Source organism: Mandrillus leucophaeus, unplaced genomic scaffold (genome assembly GCF_000951045.1).
Source record: "Mandrillus leucophaeus isolate KB7577 unplaced genomic scaffold, Mleu.le_1.0 Scaffold1494, whole genome shotgun sequence".
NCBI classification, from domain to species: Eukaryota; Metazoa; Chordata; class Mammalia; order Primates; family Cercopithecidae; genus Mandrillus; species Mandrillus leucophaeus.
In genome coordinates this window covers 136,345-158,303 of record NW_012101470.1, presented here as the reverse complement: position 1 = coordinate 158,303, position 21,959 = coordinate 136,345, and the positions used below count along the sequence as shown (strand labels likewise).

Below are 21,959 nucleotides of genomic sequence, written 5' to 3'. Positions count from 1 at the left end.
ATCCCATTTGCAGATACGGCAGCTGAAACATGTAGTTAACAGTGGTCAGACAGCTATGGATAGTAGAGGCAAAATTTGAGCCTGGAAAACTTATTGCAGATATCTTACTCTTATTTACTATATTCAACTCATTCTTATAAAGTCATCTTACTAAGAATATAAGTCTAGAGGGCTATTTGACTTAATCATTCATTTCAGCTCAGATTTTCACTGCTTTGAAAAAAAGATTAGGCTATAGTAACATGTTCCTCATAGTCTCATATTTTGCCAAAGACTTCTTGTTCGATGGTGGAAATATACTAGTTTGCATGAAAAGATACTTCTGCCAGTGTTATTGTCTTAAATATGAAAATACCTATACTCACGTTTGAGCCAGAACACAAATACGACAAATGTCTTCAAATTTCAGGAAAATTTTTACAAAAATACAATTTTATAAATACAATGAAATCCCATTGATTACAAATTTGCAACTACGGGAAGAACTGTTGTTTTAAAACAGAGTCACAAAAGAAAATATTGATGTGAGAAAAAAAAGTATAGTTTTCTCATGCCTGGTATTTCAGAATTTCAAACTATTGGCTTTGTGTCAACAGTCTCTGGAAGCTGAGTGACGCTTTTTGGCTTTTAATAGAAAATCATCTCTCATGTGAAAATGAGAATTCCTAAAGGAAAACAATGGGTTTGGAGCAGCAGGAAAGAGATAGAGAAACTCAAGCTCAAGGGAGATTACCATGACCTGTTGAATGTCAACCAAAATAAGGCAAAATTATTGGTTGTTTAGAACAGGTCAGTTTGTTTACTAAAATGCTATTTCTTGCCATAAAGGCTAGTTGGAAAATGGTAATTTGAATGTCTGGTGTGAGTAGAGTTTTAAAGATCAGACAGTTGATGCTCATTAAAGCTATGCACAAATGTTTCAGATGTGGCTAAACAATAGAAAATGTTCTAAATGCCACAAGGCCACGAATGAAAACCAAAAGTCAACAAATTACTCATGCTGGTCCTTCAAATTAGCCAATGGCATGACTTGTGTGTGGTTCCCACCCACGATGAGGCATATCAAAGGCCCTCTGCAGGGGAAGTGTTCATACTGAAGTCACCTACACTTCCGCCTACCCAAGGACAACTTCCACAACCAACACCATGTGTAGCAGCTACTACGGAAACTACTATGGCACCCGCGGCTATGGGTGCTGTGGCTATGGAGGCCTTGGCTGTGGCTACAGAGGCCTGGGCTGTGGTTATGGCTCCTGCTGTGGCTATGGAGGCCTGGGCTGTGGCTATGGCTCCTGCTGTGGCTGTGGCTTCCGCAGACTGGGCTGTGGCTACGGCTATGGCTCCTGTTCCCTCTGTGGCTGTGGCTATGGATGCGGCTCTGGCTCTGGCTACTATTATTGAGGATGCCATGGGAGACTCTCACCCTCTATCCTGTGATATTGAGATTCACGAATTCTGAAGCCCATATGTTCTGAGATTTTCCCGTGAGTGATGATATCCTGCAAGAGAAGTCTAATATGGTCTGTTGTTGAGCTACCATCTAACCTACAAATATCTTGAATTTTCATCATGAAATGGGATAAGGTGAAATTCACCAGTCAGTTCTCCTTTCACCAGAATGATGGTGTCACAGCACCTGCCTTGATGACTTTTATGCTGGAGCTTTTTTCTCTGTTCACCTAATAAACACTTTTAATCCAGAAGGGAAAACTGGTGTTTATGTCAATCATTTAATATTTTAAATTTCTTACCAATAGTTTTTGTTTCGGTTTGCATGAAAGCTAACAATTAAGTTCTTTGGGAGATATTTTTTCTTACAGTTTCTAGAGAGGTTTCTTTACCAATTCAAAGTTCAATTGTTTTAGAAAAGTAACCCTTTTAATAAACTTCAGTTTCGTCCTTTGCTTCTAGGGGAAGAATATATGTTGTGCTGGGTAACTCTCAACACTAAATTAAGTACATATCATTTATATGTTGGGTTATGCATTGCCTGCTGTCTGTCACATAACAAAGAAAAAAATTAATTTTCCCAAGCCTTCTTGTACATATCTCTTAAAATAAATGAATGCTTGTTACTATATCCTTCACTTTGAATCTTCCATTTTAAAGAAACTATTTTTTAATGAGACATAACTGAAGGAATAGTTTTACAACCTAGTATACTCTAAGCTAGTAATAGGTTATAAAGCTATTTGGCCTGCATGGTGGGCCATAATAAATAAAAACACTATTTCAGGTATAAACCAAGAAGCTTCAAAGTCTCACAAGGCTGCAATTCAGGATGTTAGATGGGGCTGTGGTTGTACCCAGGGCTTAGCTGGGGAAGGACCCATTTCCAGGGTCATGCCTTTGTTAGCAGAATTCAGTTCCTTGTGGTTGTGGGATTAAAGGGCTCATTTTCTTGCTGGCCATTTGTTGCAGTGCCTGGAAGCTGTCTTTTGGAGGCTACCCTCAGCTCCAAAAGGATGCTCACAGTTGCTCGTCAAAGAGGTTTCGAAACATAATTGCTTGTTTCTTCAAAACCAGCAAGGGACTCCAGCAAGATGGGTCCTACAGTGTTATGTAACATAATCACATAAGCACACATAATTGTAAACATTCACCATATTCTATTGGCTAAAAGCAACAGGTCTCGCCGTCACTCACAGGGAGGGGCTTACACAGAGTATTGACATCTGGAGGCAGGAATCATGGGGCATGTTGATTCTTCTCACTGCAAATTCAATGCATACAGTAGTTTTCCCTTAACCACAATTTCAGTTTCTGCAGTTTCAGTTACCCAAGATCAGCCACTGTGAGAAAATATTAACATATTCTGAGAGAGAGAGAGAGAGAGAGAGAGAGAGAGAGAGAGAGAGATGGAGGGGAGAGAGAAAGACCGTATTTACATAACTTGTTTTTACAGTAATTGTTATGTGTTCCTTTTATTATCAGATATTGTTGTTAATCTCGTACTGTTACTATTTTGTAAATTAAACTTTATGACAGGTATGTATGCTTATGGAAAAAACATACTATATATAGGCTTTGTTACTATCATGGTTTCAAGCCTTCACTGGGCATTTTGGAACTTATCCTTTTGGATAAGGGGGACTACTATACACCCTTCATAAAAGGAATTAAGAAGTTGTCCTTCATTTTAAGTGCTCTTTGACAATTTATACAATATTGGGATTGCTTTGTCTTTAAATATTTGGTAGAAGTCTCCTCAGAAATCATCTGGGTTTGGGCTTTTTTTTGTTGTTAATTTTTATTTTTATTTTTCATTTAAAAACTCTGTCCCTTAAAGTCATTTTTAAAAAAAACTTTGGTCGGGCGCAGCGGCTCACGCCTGTAATCCCGGCACTTTGGGAGGCCGAGGCAGGCAGATCATGAGGTCAGGAGATTGAGATAATCCTGGCCAAGATGGTGAAACCCCTTCTCTACTAAAAATACAAAAATTAGTTGGGTGTGATGGTGCGTGCCTGTAATCCCAGCTACTTGGGAGGCTGAGGCAGGAGAATCACTTCAACCTGGGAGTCGGAGCTTGCAGTGAGCCGAGATTGTGCCACTGCACTCCAGCCTTGGGAGAGAGCGAGACTCCATGTCAAAAAAACAAAGCAAAAACAAATCAAAACAAAACAAAAAACAAAACACTTTTATTTTAGGTTCAGGGTAGACATGCAGGTTTGTCACATAGGTAAATTTGTGTCACAGGGGTTTGCTGTACAGATTATTTCATCACCCGTGTAATAAGCGTAGTACCCATTAGTTATTTTTCCGCTGCTCTCTCTCCTTCTACCTTCTCGTAGTCCCATTGTGTGTCCTCTATGTGTCCATGTGTTCTCATCATTTAGCTCCCACTTGTAAGTGAGAACATGTGGTGTTTGGTTTTCTGTTCCTGAGTTAGTTTGCTGAGGATAATGGCCTCCACCTCTATTCATGTCCCTGCAAAGGGCATGATCCCCTTCGTTTTTATGGTTGCATAGTATTCCACGGTGTGTGTGTACCACATTTTCTTTATCTGGTCAATCATTGATGGGCATTCATGTTGATTCCATGTCTTTGCTATTGTGCATAGTGTTGTAATGAACATATCCATGCATGTGTCTTCGTAATATAATGATTTATAGTCATTTGGATATATACCCAGTAATGGGATTGCTGGGTCAAATAGTAGTTCTATCTTTAGGTCTTCTGGGAATCACTGAAGTCTTCCACAATGGTTGAACTAATTTACACTCCCACCAACAGTATAAAAGCATTCCTTTTTCTCCACAACCTTGCCAGCATCTTTTTTTGACTTCTTAATATTAATAATAGCCATTCTGACTGGTGTGAGATGGTGTCTCATTGTGGTTTTGATTTGCATTTCTCTAATGAACAGTAATGTTGAACTTTTTTCATATGATTGTTGGCTACATATATGTCTTTTTTGAGGAGGGTCTGTTAATTGCTTTCATTAATTTTAAGGAAATGAGTCTGTTTATGATTTCTAAGTTGAAAGGTGTTCATTTCGGTCATCTTCACTTCTCCAGGACATTAGCAATTTACGTACGTAGAGCTCTGTAAACCAGTCTCATATGGTGTTTCAAATGTCTTCTGTTTAAATGTTTATTTTCCCCTTACTGTTAATTTTGCATACGGTTTCTCAGTTTTTTCTTTGATCAAGTTAGCAGGTAGTTTATAAGTTTTGTTAATCTTTCAAATAATAGCATTTCATGTCATTATTTTTTTCTTTTTATACCTCATTAATATCTCCTTCTCTGTTTATTATGTTAATCTTTGTGGATTTTTCATTGACTTAATTGTCCCTTGCGAAAATATTTGAGCTAAAACACAATTCATATTATATAATTAATGAAATATAATTAATATTTCATAATATTAATTTATTTTCTTCTATTTTTACTGATAATGTGTCAGTGCTATGAATTTTTCCTAACCACTTTAAAAAATGTTTCTCATAGACTCTGTTACAGATTAAACTAACATTAATTATTGAAAATCTGTAATTATATCTGTGTACCTTCTTTCATCCAAGAATTTTTTTAAAATATAAGGCTTGTCACTTTCCAGGTTAAAGAATTTTTCTGTTCTTTGTTCTTGTTAGTAGTTATTAATATTGTTGTGTGACATCAGAGAGTACCTTTCCCATTATTTCTGTTTTATAAAATGAATTTTTTTTCTGCCGGACATTATGTATGACCTTTTTGTGGATGTTCTATGAGAACCAGAGAAAAAAGGTATGTTATTTATTATCAGGGTATAAAGGTCATTATTATCAGGATATAAAGGTCAATCTGTATAAATGAGAGCTACCGTTGGAATATATTGTTTAGATCTTATCTCTGCTTATTTATTTTTTCCACTTGATCTGTCTTGTTCCAAGAGTGTTGCTTATTAGTGTGATTCTACTTATGTCTCTCAGTGGCATATATCTGGTATCTGTGTCTTCAAAAAGGGGGTCTTAGGGTTATTTGGTGCATAAATATACATAAATATAATAGATACCTTGTGATTTGAGTGTCTCTTGCTTGGTAAGTTTTCTTCTTTATCACTTTTAATGCCTTTTCCCTCATTTCTATCTATCTGATAGTGGAGCTGTTATTTTTTTTTACTGGGACATTTTTCCCAGACACCTTTGTGCATAGCTTTAATTTTGCATTTCGAAATCATTTTGTTTCAGGTGTTTATATAAAACAAATAGTTAGGCTTAGTTCAACAGCCAAATTTAAAATGTTTACTTTAATTAATTAAATTCACATGTATTGCTCTGACTGCTATGTTTGCTCCTATTCTTTATGTTTTAACGAATACCCACAAAAATTTAAAAAAATTTAATGGTATTTTGATGGTTTATAGTTATTTTAGTGGCTGTCTGGTTACCTTTGTATATATACCAATTTTAATGTTCTTAGTTACCTCTTTTTAAATTTAACATATTATTATCTGACATAATAGCTTATATTAATATTAATTAACTTCCTTTCTTGTCTATAAAACAACAATTAGCTTGTTCTCTTTTCCTCTTCCATTCTTCTTCTATTATCCCTTTGTCATTTAGTTGGATTATAACTACTTTTCCATCACAAAATACATTATTTATGTATTATTAATCCTCCCATCTAATCACTATATTTGGTAGCACACCAAATTCATATCATCACATACATACATACACATATATATTCATACCAAAACACATATATTTGTACCCCACACACTCACAGACACACATGTATGCATATATATATTCAATACTTTGCTTAACATTTCTCATTCATCCCTTGATTGGATGAGGCTCACCCTCTAGGGTGTTACTCAACATGGGCTTGTGGATGCAAAAATGTCTACTGTTTTGAATGTAGGAAACTGTTGTTCTAATCCATTGATACATGGAAAGCAGCTTTGTTAGATATAAAGACCTTGGATAAAGCTTTCTTTTATTAGGTTCTTTAAAATGCTTTTCTTTTTGTCTTTCTTTGAATGTCACTTTTGAAAATTCCTATTAATAGCCTAATTCTTTTCCTATTGTAAATTGCGTAATCGTTTTCCTGGGGGCTTTGAATAAGTTTGTTTATCATTGAAATCTAATATTTTAATGGTATTTATATTATAATTGGTAATTCTAGATTAATATTCACTGCCCCTATTTAGGACATGTCCATAAGTAATTCAGGTCAAAGAAGAAAACAAAACAAAACAAAATTAACACCCAAAGTATCATAGCTAAACCATGAAAAGTAAAGACAAGGGAAAAGATCTTGAAAGCAGCAAGAAAGGCCAGGTTCGGTGGCTCACACCTGTAATCCCAGCACTTTGGGAAGTGGAGGTGGGAGGATCTCTTGAGGCCTTGAGTTTGAGACCAGCCTGTGTAAGATAGTGAGACCCTGTCTCCAGTAAAATTACAAAAATTAGCCAGGCGTGGTGGTGCAGGCCTCTACCCTCAGCTACTTGGGAGGTTGGGGCAGGAGAATTTCTTGAACCTGGGAGGTGGAGGTTGCAGTGAGAAGAGATCATGCCACTGCATTCCAGCCGGGGTGACAGAGCGAGAGCCTGTCTCAAAAAACAAACAAAGAAAAACCAAAAAAACCCAAAGCAACAAGAGAGACAGAGAGACATAACACATTACCATTACCTATAGGGTAACACCAATTTGAATGACCACTGATTTCTCCTCTGAAACTATGTAGTAATGAAGGAAATAGCACAATATTTTTCGAGTGCTGAAATAAAAAAATTGCCATGAGATATTTCACACTGGCAAAATTATCCTTCAGAAATAAAGGGGCAATTAAAACAACATCAGATGCAGAAAAACTAAAATAATTTTTTATGAACAGGCATACACTAAAAGATTGTCTAGAAAAAGCTCTTGAAACAGAAAGAAAATGCTAAAGGAAGAAATCCTGAAACATCAAGAAGGTATAATTTAAAGAATAAGATTATGATTACATACAGTAGGTTATCCTCTTCCTCATAAGTTTTAGAAATCATATATGGTGAGTGAAAATTATAACACTATTTTATAGAAAAATAACATAAAAGTAGACATTGTAAAATGACCTAATTGGAAATAAAGTTTTCACATTTCACTTATAGTAGTAAGTGTTGATACCAGTAAACTCTTATAAGTTGCATGTGTATATTATACCACCCAGAGGAAGCATTAGAAAAACTGTGCAAATGTATACAATCGATGATACTATGAGTCGTTTAGGATGCTATATGTTCAAGAAAAGCATAGAAAGGCAAGAGAAGTAAACAGTGCAACAAGACTTAAAGAAACAAATAGAAAAACAAATAAATAACATACTTAGACACAAACATAACAATACTTAACATTAAATGCTCATGTTTTAAATACACCAATCAAAAGACAGACTTGGCAGAATGGATTTTAAAAAAACACAGCATCACCCTATTTATATTGTGTTTACAAAAACTCATTTAATGTTCATTGACATGAGTAGGCTGAAAGTAGAATAATAAAAATAGTATGCCATGCAATCATTAATAAAATAAGACAGAAGTGGCCATATTAATACCTGATACAATAGGCTTCAAACTAAAGAAAATTACAGGAATCAAAGAAAAAAATATAACACAATGTATGGATTACTCAACCAGGAAAACGCAAAAATTATAATTTTTCATGCAAAAAGTAACAGAGCCTCAAAATACATGAAGAAAAGTTGATAGAACTAAAAACAGGAATAGACAAATCCACAATTATACTTGGATATTTCAAAGCTCCTGAAAAACTAATAAAACTAGTATACAGAAAATAAGCAAAGATCCAGATTATCTGAACAACATAGTCAATAGGGTCTATATAGAATAAATCGCCCAACAATGAGACTATATTGTATGTTACATATATAGATATTTATCAAATGGCTTTTTCCCCATTTTTGAAATGTAACTTTTGTTGGACGTAAGTTTTCTCCCAGTTGACTTTTTTTTTCCTTTTAGCAATATGAATATGTCATCTTACTGCCTTCTGACGTCCATTATTTCTGATTTGACGTTAGTTGTTAATCTTATTAGGAGTTTCTTTTTTGTGACAAATAATTTTTCTCTTGGTGCTTCCAAAATTTTCTTTATGTCTTTATATTTTGACCTATTTATTATTATGTGTTTTGGTGTAGATCTCTTTGAAATTAACTTTGTGGAAGTTCATTGAGCTCTATGTTAATGTTTTATCAAATTTAGGGAGCTTATAGCCATTATGTTTTCAAATAATCCTGCTCCTTATTCTCTTTTCTTCTAGTACTGTCATTATGTGTACATTGGCACACTTAATGGTTTCCTACACTTTTTTTTGAGGCTCTGTTTATTTTTTTAACCTTTATTATTCAGATTATATAATCTCTATTAATTTATTTTATGATCATTCATATATCCTTACTTCTGTCAGTTCACATCATCTCCTTTTAAATTCAGTCATTTTAGAGATTGTCAAAAATTGCCAATACTATTTCAAGTCATCACGGCAGGGTATAGGAAAAAGTTTTAGTTAGCAATAATCATGCCTGGGATAAACCTTACTGGCTTTGATACTGTCACTGCACAAAGCTTATACATCAATTCTTGAGGCTGTCCATATAATACAATTCTCATTTCAATACTTGTAATTCTCAATGGCATAATTTTCTTTTTAAAAACACAATAATTTTATTTCATCCAATAAGTCCAAAATAGTATTTAAATGTGTAATCATAATCATAATATAAAATAATGTGAAATTATTGAGATAGTTGATATCCTTTTTTTTTGTGAACTAAGTCTTTACACTCCAGTGTGTATTTTACACTTAGTGCATCTTCATTTGGTCAACTATCATTCACGTTCCAATGGCCACATGTGGCTAGGGCCCAAAGGTGTATAGAAAGAGGAACAAATCCAATCCCAGGAATTAGATATGAGGTTAAATTACTGTCTTTATAAAACTCTGTTTTCTGACAATCAAATTTTTACAAATTGCTTCTTTCCTTTGTAAATTATTTCCTCTTGCTTTCTAGCTTATGTACTATTTAAAGACATTTAAGTTTACAACCCATAACAGAAGAAGAATAGAGATTGGTGAAAATGGAGATGTGACTGGCCCTATGATATTCTAAATTGGCAATTAGATGATAATGGGAATATTGCCTTTGTGAAAGTTGGAGAGTATATACTGACAAATTCTAAGTTTGAACTTTTTATCCCAAATAATGCCACAATATTTTTGGACACCAAATCATCAGAAATTAGTTACTCTGACATCTTACTTTGTTTGTTTATACAAATAATTGCATTTCATATTGTTTCAGGCACTTACAGAATATCAAACCCCTAAACACCTACAGTTGGGCATTTTAAAAAGTTTTTTCACATACAGTACATATCTTTTTTTTTTTTTTTTAACCTTCTACTTTTATTTTAAGTTCAGGGGTCCATGTGCAAGATGTGCAGGTTTGCTACATAGGTAAACATGTGGCATGATGGTTTGCTGCACAGATCATTCCTTCGCCTAGGTGTTAAGCCTAGCGTCCATTAGTTATTCTTCCTGATGCTCTCCCTCTCCCCATGTCCCCTTCTTGGGAAGGCCCCAGTGCGTGTTGTTCCCCTCTATGTGTCCATGTGTTCTCATCATTCAGCTCCCACTGATAAGTGAGAACATGATGTGGTATTTGGTTTTCTGTTCCTGCATTAGTTTGCTGAGGATAATGACTTCCAACTCCATCCATGTCCCTGCAAAGTACGTGATCTCATTCCTTTATATGGCTACATAGCATTCCATGCTGTATATGTCCCACATTGTCTTTATCCATTCTATCATTGATGGGCATTTAGGTTGATTCCATGTCTTTCCTATTATGCATAGTGTTGCAATGAGCATACGTGTGCATGTGTCTTTATAGTAGAATGATTTATATTCCTTTAGGTATACACCCAGTAATAGGATTGTTGGGTCAAATTGTAGTTCTGATTTTATGCCTTTTGGGAATCACCACACTGTCTTCCACAATGACTGAACTAATTTACACTCTCACCAACAGTGTAAAAGTTTCCTTTTTCTACAGAACCTCTCCAGCATCTGTTGTTTCTTGACTTTTTAGTAATCGCCATTCTGACTGGTGTGAGATGGTATCTCATTGTGGTTTTGATTTGCATTTCTCTAATGATCAGTGATGTTGAGCTTTTTTTCATATGTTTGTTGGCTGCATGTATGTCTTCATTTGAGAAGTGTTCGTTTATGTTCTTTGCACACTCTTTAATGAGGCTGCTTGTTTTTTTCTTGTAAATTTTTTTAAGTTCCTTGTAGATGCCAGATATTAGACCTTTGTCAAATGGATAGATTGCAAAAATTTTCTCCCATTCTGTAGGTTGTCTGTTCATTCTAATGATAGTTTCTTTTTCTGTTCAGAAACTCTTTAGTTTAATTAGGTCCCATTTGTCAATTTTGGCTTTTGTTGCAATTGCTTTTGTTGTTTTCATCATGAAATCTTTGCCCATGCCTATGTCCTGAATGGTACTGCCTAGATTTTCATGTAGGATTTTTATAGTTTTGAGTTTTACTTTTAAGTCCTTAATCCATCTTGAGTTAATTTTTGTATAAGGTGCAAGGAAGGGGTCCAGTTTCAATTTTCTGCATATGGCTAGCTTGTTCTTCCAGCACTGTATTTTAAATAGAGAATCCTTTTCCCATTGCTTTTTTTTTTTTTTTTTTTTTTTTGGTCAGGTTTGCTGAGAAGCAGTTGGTTTTAGGTGTGTGGTCTTATTTCTGAGTTCTCCGTTCTGTCCCCATTGGTCTTTGTGTCTGTTCTTGTACCAGTACCATGCTGTTTTGATTACCATAGTTTTGTAGTAGTTTGAAGTCGGGTAGCATGGTGCCTCCAGCTTTGTTCTTTTTGCTTAGGATTGTCTTGGTTATTCGGGCTCTTTTATTGTTGCATATAAATTTTAAAATAGTTTTTTTTTTCTAATTGTGTGAAGAATGTCAACAATAGTTTAATGAAAATAGCATTGAATCTATAAATTACTTTGGGCAGTATGGACATTTTCACATTATTGATTCTTCCTATCCATGAGCATGGAATGTTTTTCCATTAGTTTGTGTCCTCTCTGATTTCTTTGAGCAGTGGTTTGTAGTTCTCTTTGAAGAAGTCCTTCACTTCTCTTGTTAGCTGCATTCCTAGGTATTTTATTCCATTTGTAGCAATTGTGAATGGGGGTTCATTCATGATATGACTGTCTGCTTGTCTGTTGTTCATGTATAGAAATGCTCATGAATTTTGCACATTGATTTTGTATCCTGAGATTTTTCTGAAGTTGTTTATCAGCTTAAGAAGCTTTTGGGCTAAGACGATGAGGTTTTCTAAACATAGGATTGTTCTTCAGTATGCCAATTGCATTTTTCAGCTCCAGAATTTATGCTTGATATTTTCTAATTATTTTAATTTCTGTTAAGTTTATCTGATAGAATTCTGAATTAATTCTTTGTGTTATCTTTAATTTCTTTGAGTTTCCTCAACCTATCTATTTTGAATTCTCTCTCTGAAAGGTTACATATCTCTGTTTCTCCAGGATTGGTTGCTGGTGGTTTATTTAGTTCATTTTGTGATGCCATGTTTTCCTGGATGGTGTTGTTGCTAGTAGGTATTCTTCAGTGTCTGGGCATTGAAGAGTTAGGTATATATTATAGTCTTCACTGCTTGGGCTTATTTGTAGCTGTCCTTCTTGGGAAGGCTTTCCAGATATTTGAAAGGACCTGGGTGCTGTGATCTAAGGTGTTTCTACTTTTGGGGGCACGTGAAGTCCAGTAATGCTGTGGTTCTTGCAGACTCATAGAAGTACTGCCTTGATGGTCTTAGACAAGATCTGGGACAATTCTCTGGACTACCAGGCAGAAACTCTTGTTTTCTTCCATTATTTTCTCCCAAATATAGAGTTTTTGTTTCTGTTCTGAGCCACTAAAAGTTGAGGGTGGAGCGACACAGGCACCACAATGGCCAACACCACTATGACTGCACTGGGTCAGACCTGAAGCTAGCATAGCACTAAGAGTCTCACCCAAGGCCTGCTGGAACCACTCCCTGGCTACTGCCTATGTTTGCTCAGGCCCTGGTGCTCTTCAGTCAGCAGGTGGCAAAGCCAGCCAGGCCTATGTCCTTCCCTTCAGGACAGTGAGGTTCCCTAGGCCCCGGGTAGGTCCAGAAATGCCATCCGAAAGTCAAGGACAAGGGTCAAAAACTTGAGAAGTTTTCCTGGTGTTCAACTGTATTGTAGCTGAGCTGGCACTCAAACCACAAGATAAGATACAGTCCTTCTCACTCTTCCCTTCCCTTTCCAAAGACGAGGAGTCTCATCTTGTAGTCACTGCCACCCCTGGCCATGAGGAGAATTGACAGAGTACCTCCTATGTTCCCTTAAGGCCCAAGTTTCCTTAAAGGCAGCTGTGGTGAATGCTGCTTTGCCTAGGACTCACCCTTTAGGACAGTGGGTTCCTCTCTGGCCAAGGGCAGGCCCAGAAATGCCATCCACGAGTCAAGTCTTAGAATCAAGGACACCCAAGAGCCCGCTTGGTGCTCTACTCCCTTGTGGAGGTGTTGGTACCTAAGGTGCAGGACAAAGTCCCCTTTACTTTGTCTTCTGCTTTTCTTAAGCTGAAGGAGTTTTGCCCTGTAGCCACCACAGGGAGAATGTGCTGAGTTTCACCTGAAGCCAGCAAATCTCAGAGGCTCACCAAGGCCCTCGGTGTAGTACCTGGGTATCACTTCCCGTTATCCAGGACCCAAGGGCGCTTTAGTTAACAGTTGATGAAAGCTGGGTCCTTTCCTTCAAGGCAGTAGTTTCCCTTCTGACCCAGGATGTGTCTAGAAATGTTGTCTGCAAGCTAGGTCCTGGAAAGGGGGCCTCACGACTCTGCTGCCCTATTCTGCTGTGACTGAGCTGGCATCCAAGATGCAAGACAAAGCCCTTCCCTCAAAGGGAAGGAAGAGGACTCTTTTGGAGCTGTAAGCTCTGTAGCCCCTAAGGTTATGGAAGAGATGACGCCAGCATTCCCTTCGCTGCCCAAGCGGTGTCTCAGTATGTTGCATTCTCCCCTGCCCTCCAGTCCACAGGCTCTTGGCCTGGGTCAGCCCTAGGACTCTCCTAGAAGTTGCAGTCCTTATGGGCTTGATTGCCTTTCAAGTTTACTTAGAGAGAGAGAATACTTTGGCCCTTGATGGAGAGGTTTGCAGGCACTCAAGTTGGACCACTGGGATTGGTGATTCCCGTCTGGTCAGGGCTGGTGTAAATGCTCCTTTCTGTCTGTGAGTGTCAGCTGAGTTTGCCCTGGCTTTCCTTTCTGCTCTACCAGAACAGCACTGAGTTTAATGCCTCACAATTGCTGTGTTCTCCATCCTCCAGGATCCAGAGATTCTCCCTACACCGGGTTGCCCTTGCTAAAGATGTGGGGAGGGGTGGCATCCGCAATTCAGGACTGTATCTTCTATCTGTTTAGTATCTCCTTCAGCAGTATGAAGTTAAAAACAGGTACTATGAGTGTTTACCTTATTTTTGGTTATTATGAAGGTGCTTTTTTCTGTGTAGATAGTTGTTAACTTGCTGTCCTTGTTGGGTGGGGGAGGCGATTGGTGGAGCTTTCTATTTTGCCATCTTGCTCTGCCTCTGACTCTCATTTATTTCTTTAAGCATGGTTTCCTTTTGTACTTTGAACATATGTAAATGGCTAAAATATTTGTCTAGTATGTTTAACATCTGGATGTTCTCAGAGACAGTTTCTGTTGCTTGGTTTTTCACTGGTATATGGTCATATCTTCCTGTTTCTTACATCTTCTCTCTCTCTCTCTCTCAACTGGACATTTTTGATTTTATATTGTAGAAACTCTAGATAGTCTCTCCTCCCCCTTCCCGAGCTTGTTGTTTGCTTATTTGCTTACAGACTAGGCTGGGCTGTGTCACTGAGTTCAGCATGAAACTTCTGTTGTTATTCCTTAAAAGGCACGGCTACAGCATGTGTACTGTATTTCTGAGGTTTCATCTGAACCCTCTTAGATTTTCTCTTTCCTTCCTCTCTCTGATAAGCAGTTGGACTTTGTTGGTATTATACTCAGCTGTTAGGCACAATAATTTTTAGGGGATTGTGTCATTATTTTTGACAATGCTCTTGGATATAAACTGCTTCACAACCTGATTCAATTAAATTTAGACTCATAACACAATTTGAATATAAAATACACAATTATTGTTTATAGTAGCTATGCTGTATATTAGATCTCTTGAACTTATTCATCTTATAACTGAAGGTTAATACTCTTTGACTAACATGTCCCATTTCCCCCAACTTCCAGTCTTGGCAATTACTATACTACTCTGTCTTACCAGTTTACTAACAGAGTAGATATTAAGGGTTCTCACCACAGGGGTAGAAAAGGTAATCATGTAAGGTTATGGATATATTAATTAGGTTGTTTGTGGTAATTATTTTACTATGTATATGTGTGTATATATAAAATCACATTGCATATATTAAATACATACATTTTTATTTGTCAATGACACCTCAATTAAGCTGGAAAAAATGAGTAAATTTGAATTCTTTGTCAGAGTTTTCGAGGCCAGTCTGGAATCTGCTCTGAACCCAGAGTGCTTCTCCTGGCTATCTTTTCTGGTTCTCTCTGATACACTTGCTGGCCTATGGTTTAGTTGGTTGCTTTCAGGGTGTATTAGTCTGTTCTCACACTGCTGATAAAGACATACCAGAGACTGGGCAATTTATAAAGAAAAAGAGGTTTAATGAACTCACAGTTTCATGTGGCTGGGGAGACCTTACAATCATGGCAGGAGGCAAAAGGCACGTCTTACATGGCAGCAGGCAGGACAGAATGAAAGCTAAGTGAAAGGGAAAACTTCTTATAAAATCATCAGATCTTGTGAGACTTATTTACTGCCAGGAGAACAGTACAGGGGAAACCACCCCCATGATTCAATTATCTCCCACTGGGTCCCTCCCAAAACACATGGAAATTATGAGAGCTATAATTCAAGGTAATATTTGGGTGGGAACACAGCCAAACCGTATCACATGGTGAAACTAGTTTTCTTTTAATTACTTATCACCGTCGCCATTGTTTCAAAGTATAAACTTAAGTTTACATCTCCTACACGCTCTTCTAAATCAGCTAGCTCACTTGAGAAAAGATTCAGATCTCTGTGTTCTTATGGCTTGCCTTTTGCCTGTGCAAAATGTTGAAGCAACTACTCCAGAACTGGGAATAGGAACAACTACTTGCTTATTCCCTTATACAGACATAGCGTCATTACTAGCACTCTCTGGGTTTGGGCAGTAGCCTCTAGTTTTTTAAGCTTGCAATATCTGTCATGAAACATCTCTCTTATTAATGATCAGGGTGGTGGAGAGGGTGATAGGAGCTTAAGATAATTGGCCTGTCATGCCTTTGGTAGATCCCTGGCACTACAAGTGGGAAAAAGGTAGAGGAATGGAGACACATACCTCTTGGTCACATTCACTTGGACTTTAGCCACTGCCACACAGAACTAGACAGCCTGAGATAATGCTAATCACCTGCACACAGAGGAGAGATACTGTAGCCCTTCAGATGGGGAGAGAAGAAGCACTGTAACTTGGTCTCACTACCCAGACTGGTGGGTCTGTCATGGTGAGCTGGAGGAGGAAGTATGACAAGAGCTGATTGTGAACAAGTGAGTCAAGTCTCTCACTAACCCTAGATTTTGTAGATTTTCTTGAATAAATGTGTCTTTATTTGCTGTGGGGCCTTACAACAAATTACCAAAGACTTTAATTTTTCTAAAGTATGTAATAAGTCTGATGAGAGCCTGATATTTGATGAGCAGTTTTCTGAGTATGTTGACTTATTGAGTCCAAAGTCATAGGTTTTACAGAGTTCTTACTCTGACTTTTTTGACCATGCTAAAATAGAACATTCTGGGGATCTGTCTCTTAAGATTCCTGCCCACTATGGCAGAATTAAAGCCAAGGCTCTAACAAAGATGCTTTCTTCAGTCTCCCTTCAGTTTCACTGCCTGTCAATACTTGGAGATGTCAGAGTGACACGGCTCTATATGTTGTCTGCCTTTAATTGATGAAGAATTAAAAAAATTCTTCATTATTGTTTCATCTAGATGTGTTAAAAATCATGTATTTGGAAGCTAGTTAAGAGTTTAGCCAACTTCATACTATGGCAGCCATTAACAAAGTAATTTTGTATGGATATTTTATCAGTTGTAGAAACTCCAAATTCTAACATTAGTCACTAACAGATATTTTTGCTTTATATTTTATCAATGTCAACTGATAAATAACAAGTAGAGTGAATAAAGAACAGCTTTACTTAACTTGACCAAGGCTGGCAAACTGAAGTCTATACTTTTCAGCTTGTATTTTGGATCAGACTTGTGTTTTCATGAACAAAGTATTACCTGAGGTGGCAGATAATGACGTTGATAAAAGGTTCGCAGAAACATACTTAAATCAGATGGACTCTTTCCGGCCACATGGGAATGACACTTGGAAGAGCTGTCTATGCAGCCACCAGGCATAGGATGAGTTTAAGAGTATATTTTGACAGAGTTAAAAGAAACAGTCATAATTTAGCATTTAGAGAAAAAGCTACAGCTATCTAGAGCCAAAAATGCAACTAAGTATCAAGAAATATAATGTATGTGAAATAGAATAAAGTGATGAGAAAGGGGGTGCTATTTTTGCCAATGATTTTAGTCAAATATTGGACATACTGAAGATGAAGCTTTGATAGATCAAGGTAAATTTTAGTACCACTTGGCTCTGCCCATGAAAACACATTTTATTAAAGTCCTGGTTGAATATAGCTATTGGTCAGACCTAACACATCCACATCATCAACTATAAGTTTCCAATGGGTCAGCAACCTCACATGTGCTCATGAACACACACATACAATCACAAATAACATAGGTAGTCTAGATAAATAAATATAGGTAGGAAAATGCTGTAGCTTTGCAAAATAGATTACTTTTGATGAAAAATAAATTTAGACATTTTCCCAAATGAAAATACTTAAGATTATTTGTACTTAATCGTATACTAGTAACACAACATGAAAGGTTCTGTTTTTGTTTGATTAAATTGTTGGAACTTCCAGCTAATTGATCAAATACATTCTGATATGGCAATGTGGGCTAAATTTTAGTTGTCACTCTTCGAACAGAAAAAATGTCGTTATTATAAATAACACGGGAAGAAAACATAGCTTGTAAGACAATGGCCTAAACAGATCAGCAATGTTGAATTTCTCAGAAGCAGCCAGAAAACCAAGATCTTTCATAGCACCATGGGCAGTAGAAGGCATAGCCATAGCCACTATGATCACAGCCATAGCTGCAGCCCAGGCCTCCTTTGGCATAGCCCTGGCCACTATGGGAGTTGTTATAAAAACTCACAGTTTCAAGAAAGGTAGGCTCAGTTGTATAGCACAGTCAGATTCTGGAGTTTTAAGTTTAAAGTTTTAAGTTTATACTAAGGGCCTTAAATACCTCATGAGTGGTATATGGGGCAAACCACAGGCACTGGTGGATTCACATTGCACACTAATTAGCACTGAAGCCATCTAAAATATTCCTTGTAACCAATACATCCAAGACAACATTGCTGCTTCTCAGGAATGTTGAATGTAATGAAATAATGTACTTTTAATAAGAGATTCTTCTCCTATTTTGATGACTAGTTTTATTCCAGATGTCAAATTTAAACTATATGACCAGCAACCAAGAGTAACCCATATGGCTTCCATTTTTATTTATTTATTTATTTATTTATTGTTTGACATGGAATCTTGCTCTGCCACCCGGGCTGGAGTGCAGTGGCATGATCTCGGCTCACTGCAACCTCTGCCTCCCAGGTTCAAGCGATTCTTCTGCCCCAGCCTTCCGAGTAGCTGGGACTACAGGCGCCCGCCAGCACCCCCAGATAATTTTTGTATTTTTAGTAGAGACGGGGTTTCACCATATTGGCCAGGCTGGTCTCGAACTCCTGATCTTGTGATCCACCTGCCTCAGTCTCCCAAAATGCTGGGATTACAGGCGTGAGCCACCATGCCCGACCTGTATTTTTAATAGAGATGGGTTTCACTATGTTGGCCAGGATGGTCTTGATCTCCTGACCTTGTGATCTGCCCACCTTGGCCTCCCAAAGTGCTGGGATTACAGGTGAGATGGCTTCCACTTCTTAAAAATCCCAATTTCACCCAATAATAATTTCGCCCTTCAGCCTAACTCCATATATGCAGACTTGGGAATAAAAGTGTAGCCCCAAAGAGATGAGGAAGGATGAAAAGCTTGTAAGAGAAGTCATGGTGGCAGCATTCACTTGTAAAATGTTGACTGACAAGGTGTATCATCACTTTTTGTGGAGCAATATCATTCACTTTGGCTTATACGTCACATGTAACTATCATTTTATATAGGATCCCAAACCATGGCAGAGACTTGGATTTTTAACTTCATTGATTCTGGGTACATAGTAAGGAAAGGACTTCTATTAGAAACCTGAATTTTAAAACAATTCTGTAATTACTCAAAGATTTATTAACATTATGACTCCCTGAGGTGGCACATGACAAGAGTCACATCTCTTCCCAAATCTATAACCTCAATCTACATATGAGAAAACCTCAGGCAGATTCAGTTGGGGACTATTCCACGAAATATCTGGCTCTCTAAAACTGTCAAGGTCATAAAAGTCAAGAAAAGACCAACGAACCATGAGCAAGTGGAGGTTACTGAGAGGTACAAAAACCAAATGCAATGTGAATTGGATTCAAGAACAGAAAAAAAGAACATTAAAAGAAAAATGTGGCCGGGCGCGGTGGCTCAAGCCTGTAATCCCAGCACTTTGGGAGGCCAAGGCGGGTGGATCACGAGGTCAAGAGATCGAGACCATCCTGGCTAACCCGGTGAAACCCCGTCTCTACTAAAAAATACAAAAAACTAGCCGGGCGAGGTGGCGGGCGCCTGTATTCCCAGCTGCTCGGGAGGCTGAGGAAGGAGAATGGCGTAAACCTGGGAGGCGGAGCTTGCAGTGAGCCGAGGTCCCACCACTGCACTCTAGCCTGGGCGACAGCTCCGTCTCAAAAAAAAAAAAAAAAAAAAAAAAAAAAAGAAAAATGTGAATAGTGCTGCAATGAACAATGGTCCTAGGACTTAAAATAAGTTAATAAAAACAGAAAAATGGTAAAATAAAGTCCACAGTTTAGTTAAGAACACCATACACAGTTAATTTCTTTGGTTTGATAAGTGGATTATGGTTATAAAAGATATTAATATCAGGGGATGTTGAATGATGGATATATGGAAATTTTCTGTACTATTTTCAGCTGTCTCTATGCCAGAAATTATTTTAACATAAGAAGTTAAAAGAGAATATAAAACCACTGTTCCATTCCATTGACTTGGTCATTTGTTGATTCTTTTATAAATCAAGAGAATAACGTACATTTGCTTGTTTCTCAGTAGAGTTTGAACATAAATAAAAATTAGACTCACTGGTATAAGTAGAAAAATACAACAAATTTTTCTCAGATTTGGTATTCTAGAATTTTTAATTAGTTGAATTATTACCAACATCATGGCTTTAGTATAGAAAAGACACTAAATCCCTAAAAAAGTATTATTTGGATAAAGAGAGAAGAAATATTAAAAAGTCAAAGTTGTTCTTTGTGGAATGTTGTGCAAAAAAGAGTAAAATTTATTGGGGCCTAGAGCAAATAAGAGTGTAACTAACAAAAGTCTTCTTTCTTGATGTAAAGGATGGCTACAGAAGGTTAAAATGCAAGTCTAGTTTGAGGCAGGATTGTATGAATGTGAGTGTGAGGTGTCCTTTCATCCGAGCCCTCAATCACACAAGGGGAGCCCAAATTGAGAGGTCAAACAAAACAAGCCTCCTTAATACCTCAGAAGTATTATCTTACAATTGAGGAAAAAAACAAAACAAAACTAATTATATTAGTCAAAAATTAGCCAGTGGTGTGCTACCTCTGCTAGATCATTCCCATCCTGAGGCATATAAAAGGCCTTTTACAGGAAGTATGCATACTGAAGTCACCTACACTCCTTTCTACCCAAGGACAACCTCCACAGCCATCACCATGTGTGGCAGCTACTACGGAAACCACTATGGCGGCCGTGGCTGTGGGTGCTGTGGCTACGGAGGCCTGGGCTGTGGCTATGGCTCCTGCAGTGGCTGTGGCTATGGCTCCTGCAGTGGCTGTGGCTATGGTTATGGCTCCCGCTGCCTCCGCAGCTGTGGCTATATATGCGGCTCTGGCTCCGGCTCCGGCTTTGGCTACTACTATTGAGGACATCATGGAAGGCTCTCACCATCTATCCCGTGACATCAGGATTCACCAATTCTTAACCCCACATGCTCTGAGCTTAGGGTTGGATTAAGATGATCTTATATCAAAAGTTTCTGATGTGATTTTTTTTCTGAAGACTTGCCCCTCCTCCCCCCACCACCCCAGTACCCTCTGGATCTAATATTTTCAACTTCCTTTTCTGTATTTAATGCATGATAATGTAAAATAATAATGTAAAATTCACCCTATGAACTTCTGTATGGTCTCTCATCAAGAAGATGCTGTTATAGATCTTGCTTTTTGATTTTCATGCAGAAACTTATTTTCTGTTTCCCTAATACAGTTTTTCAATCTGGAATTAGCATCCTGATTTTCTTTTCATTAGTATCCAGTATTTATCTTTTTAGCTTTTTTCCCTATTTATATTATCCTAACAGTGTCTCAACATAACCCATGTTATCACTGCCTCAATAGCATAGAAAACTGAGCATGAACAGAGCAGAAAACCGTGCATCATTTATGGGTTGATTCTTCGCATATAAAAATCATTTACTGTCAAACTTGTTCTATGTAGTTCATGTCACGACTCTACGTAAGTAATTTGTATTTATAATCTAAATAACCATAATTAAGTAGCATTTATTAGCCATTTAGCATAAAGCAATCACTGTGCCAAGTCTTTAACGTACATCATCTCAAATGAGCCTCAGAATAAATTCATGATGCATTAAAATTTTCCCCATTTTCCCGTAATCCCAGCACTTTTGGAGGTGGAGACGGGTGGATCATTTGAGGTCAGGAGTTCAAGACTAGCCTGGCCAACATGGTGAAAGCGTCTCTATTAAAAATACAAAAAATCTGCCGGGGGCCATGGTTGTGCACACCTGTAATCCCAGCTACTTGGGAGGGTAAGGCATGAGAATCGCTTAAACCCGGGAGGCAGAGGTTGCAGTGAGCCGAGATTGTGCCACTGCACTCCAGCCTGGGCGACAGAGCTAGACTCTGTTTCAAGAAAAACAAAGAAGGCCGGGCGCGGTGGCTCAAGCCTGTAATCCCAGCACTTTGGGAGGCCGAGACGGGCGGATCACGAGGTCAGGAGATCGAGACCATCCT

General features: G+C 37.7%; 1 protein-coding gene across 1 annotated transcript; it reads left to right on the top strand.

Moving 5' to 3' along the window:
* The first annotated feature begins 1,146 nt into the window (after positions 1–1,146).
* Positions 1,147–1,401, top strand: LOC105535670 (keratin-associated protein 6-1-like). Its single transcript, XM_011974833.1, has one exon. It carries the CDS (start codon positions 1,147–1,149, stop codon positions 1,399–1,401), a length of 255 nt encoding a protein of 84 aa, XP_011830223.1.
* Positions 1,402–21,959: the final 20,558 nt, after the last annotated feature.

Bases quoted from the DNA above. Each gene is read 5' to 3' on its own strand.
- LOC105535670 (XM_011974833.1), top strand. From the start codon at position 1,147: ATGTGTAGCAGCTACTACGGAAACTACTATGGCACCCGCGGCTATGGG.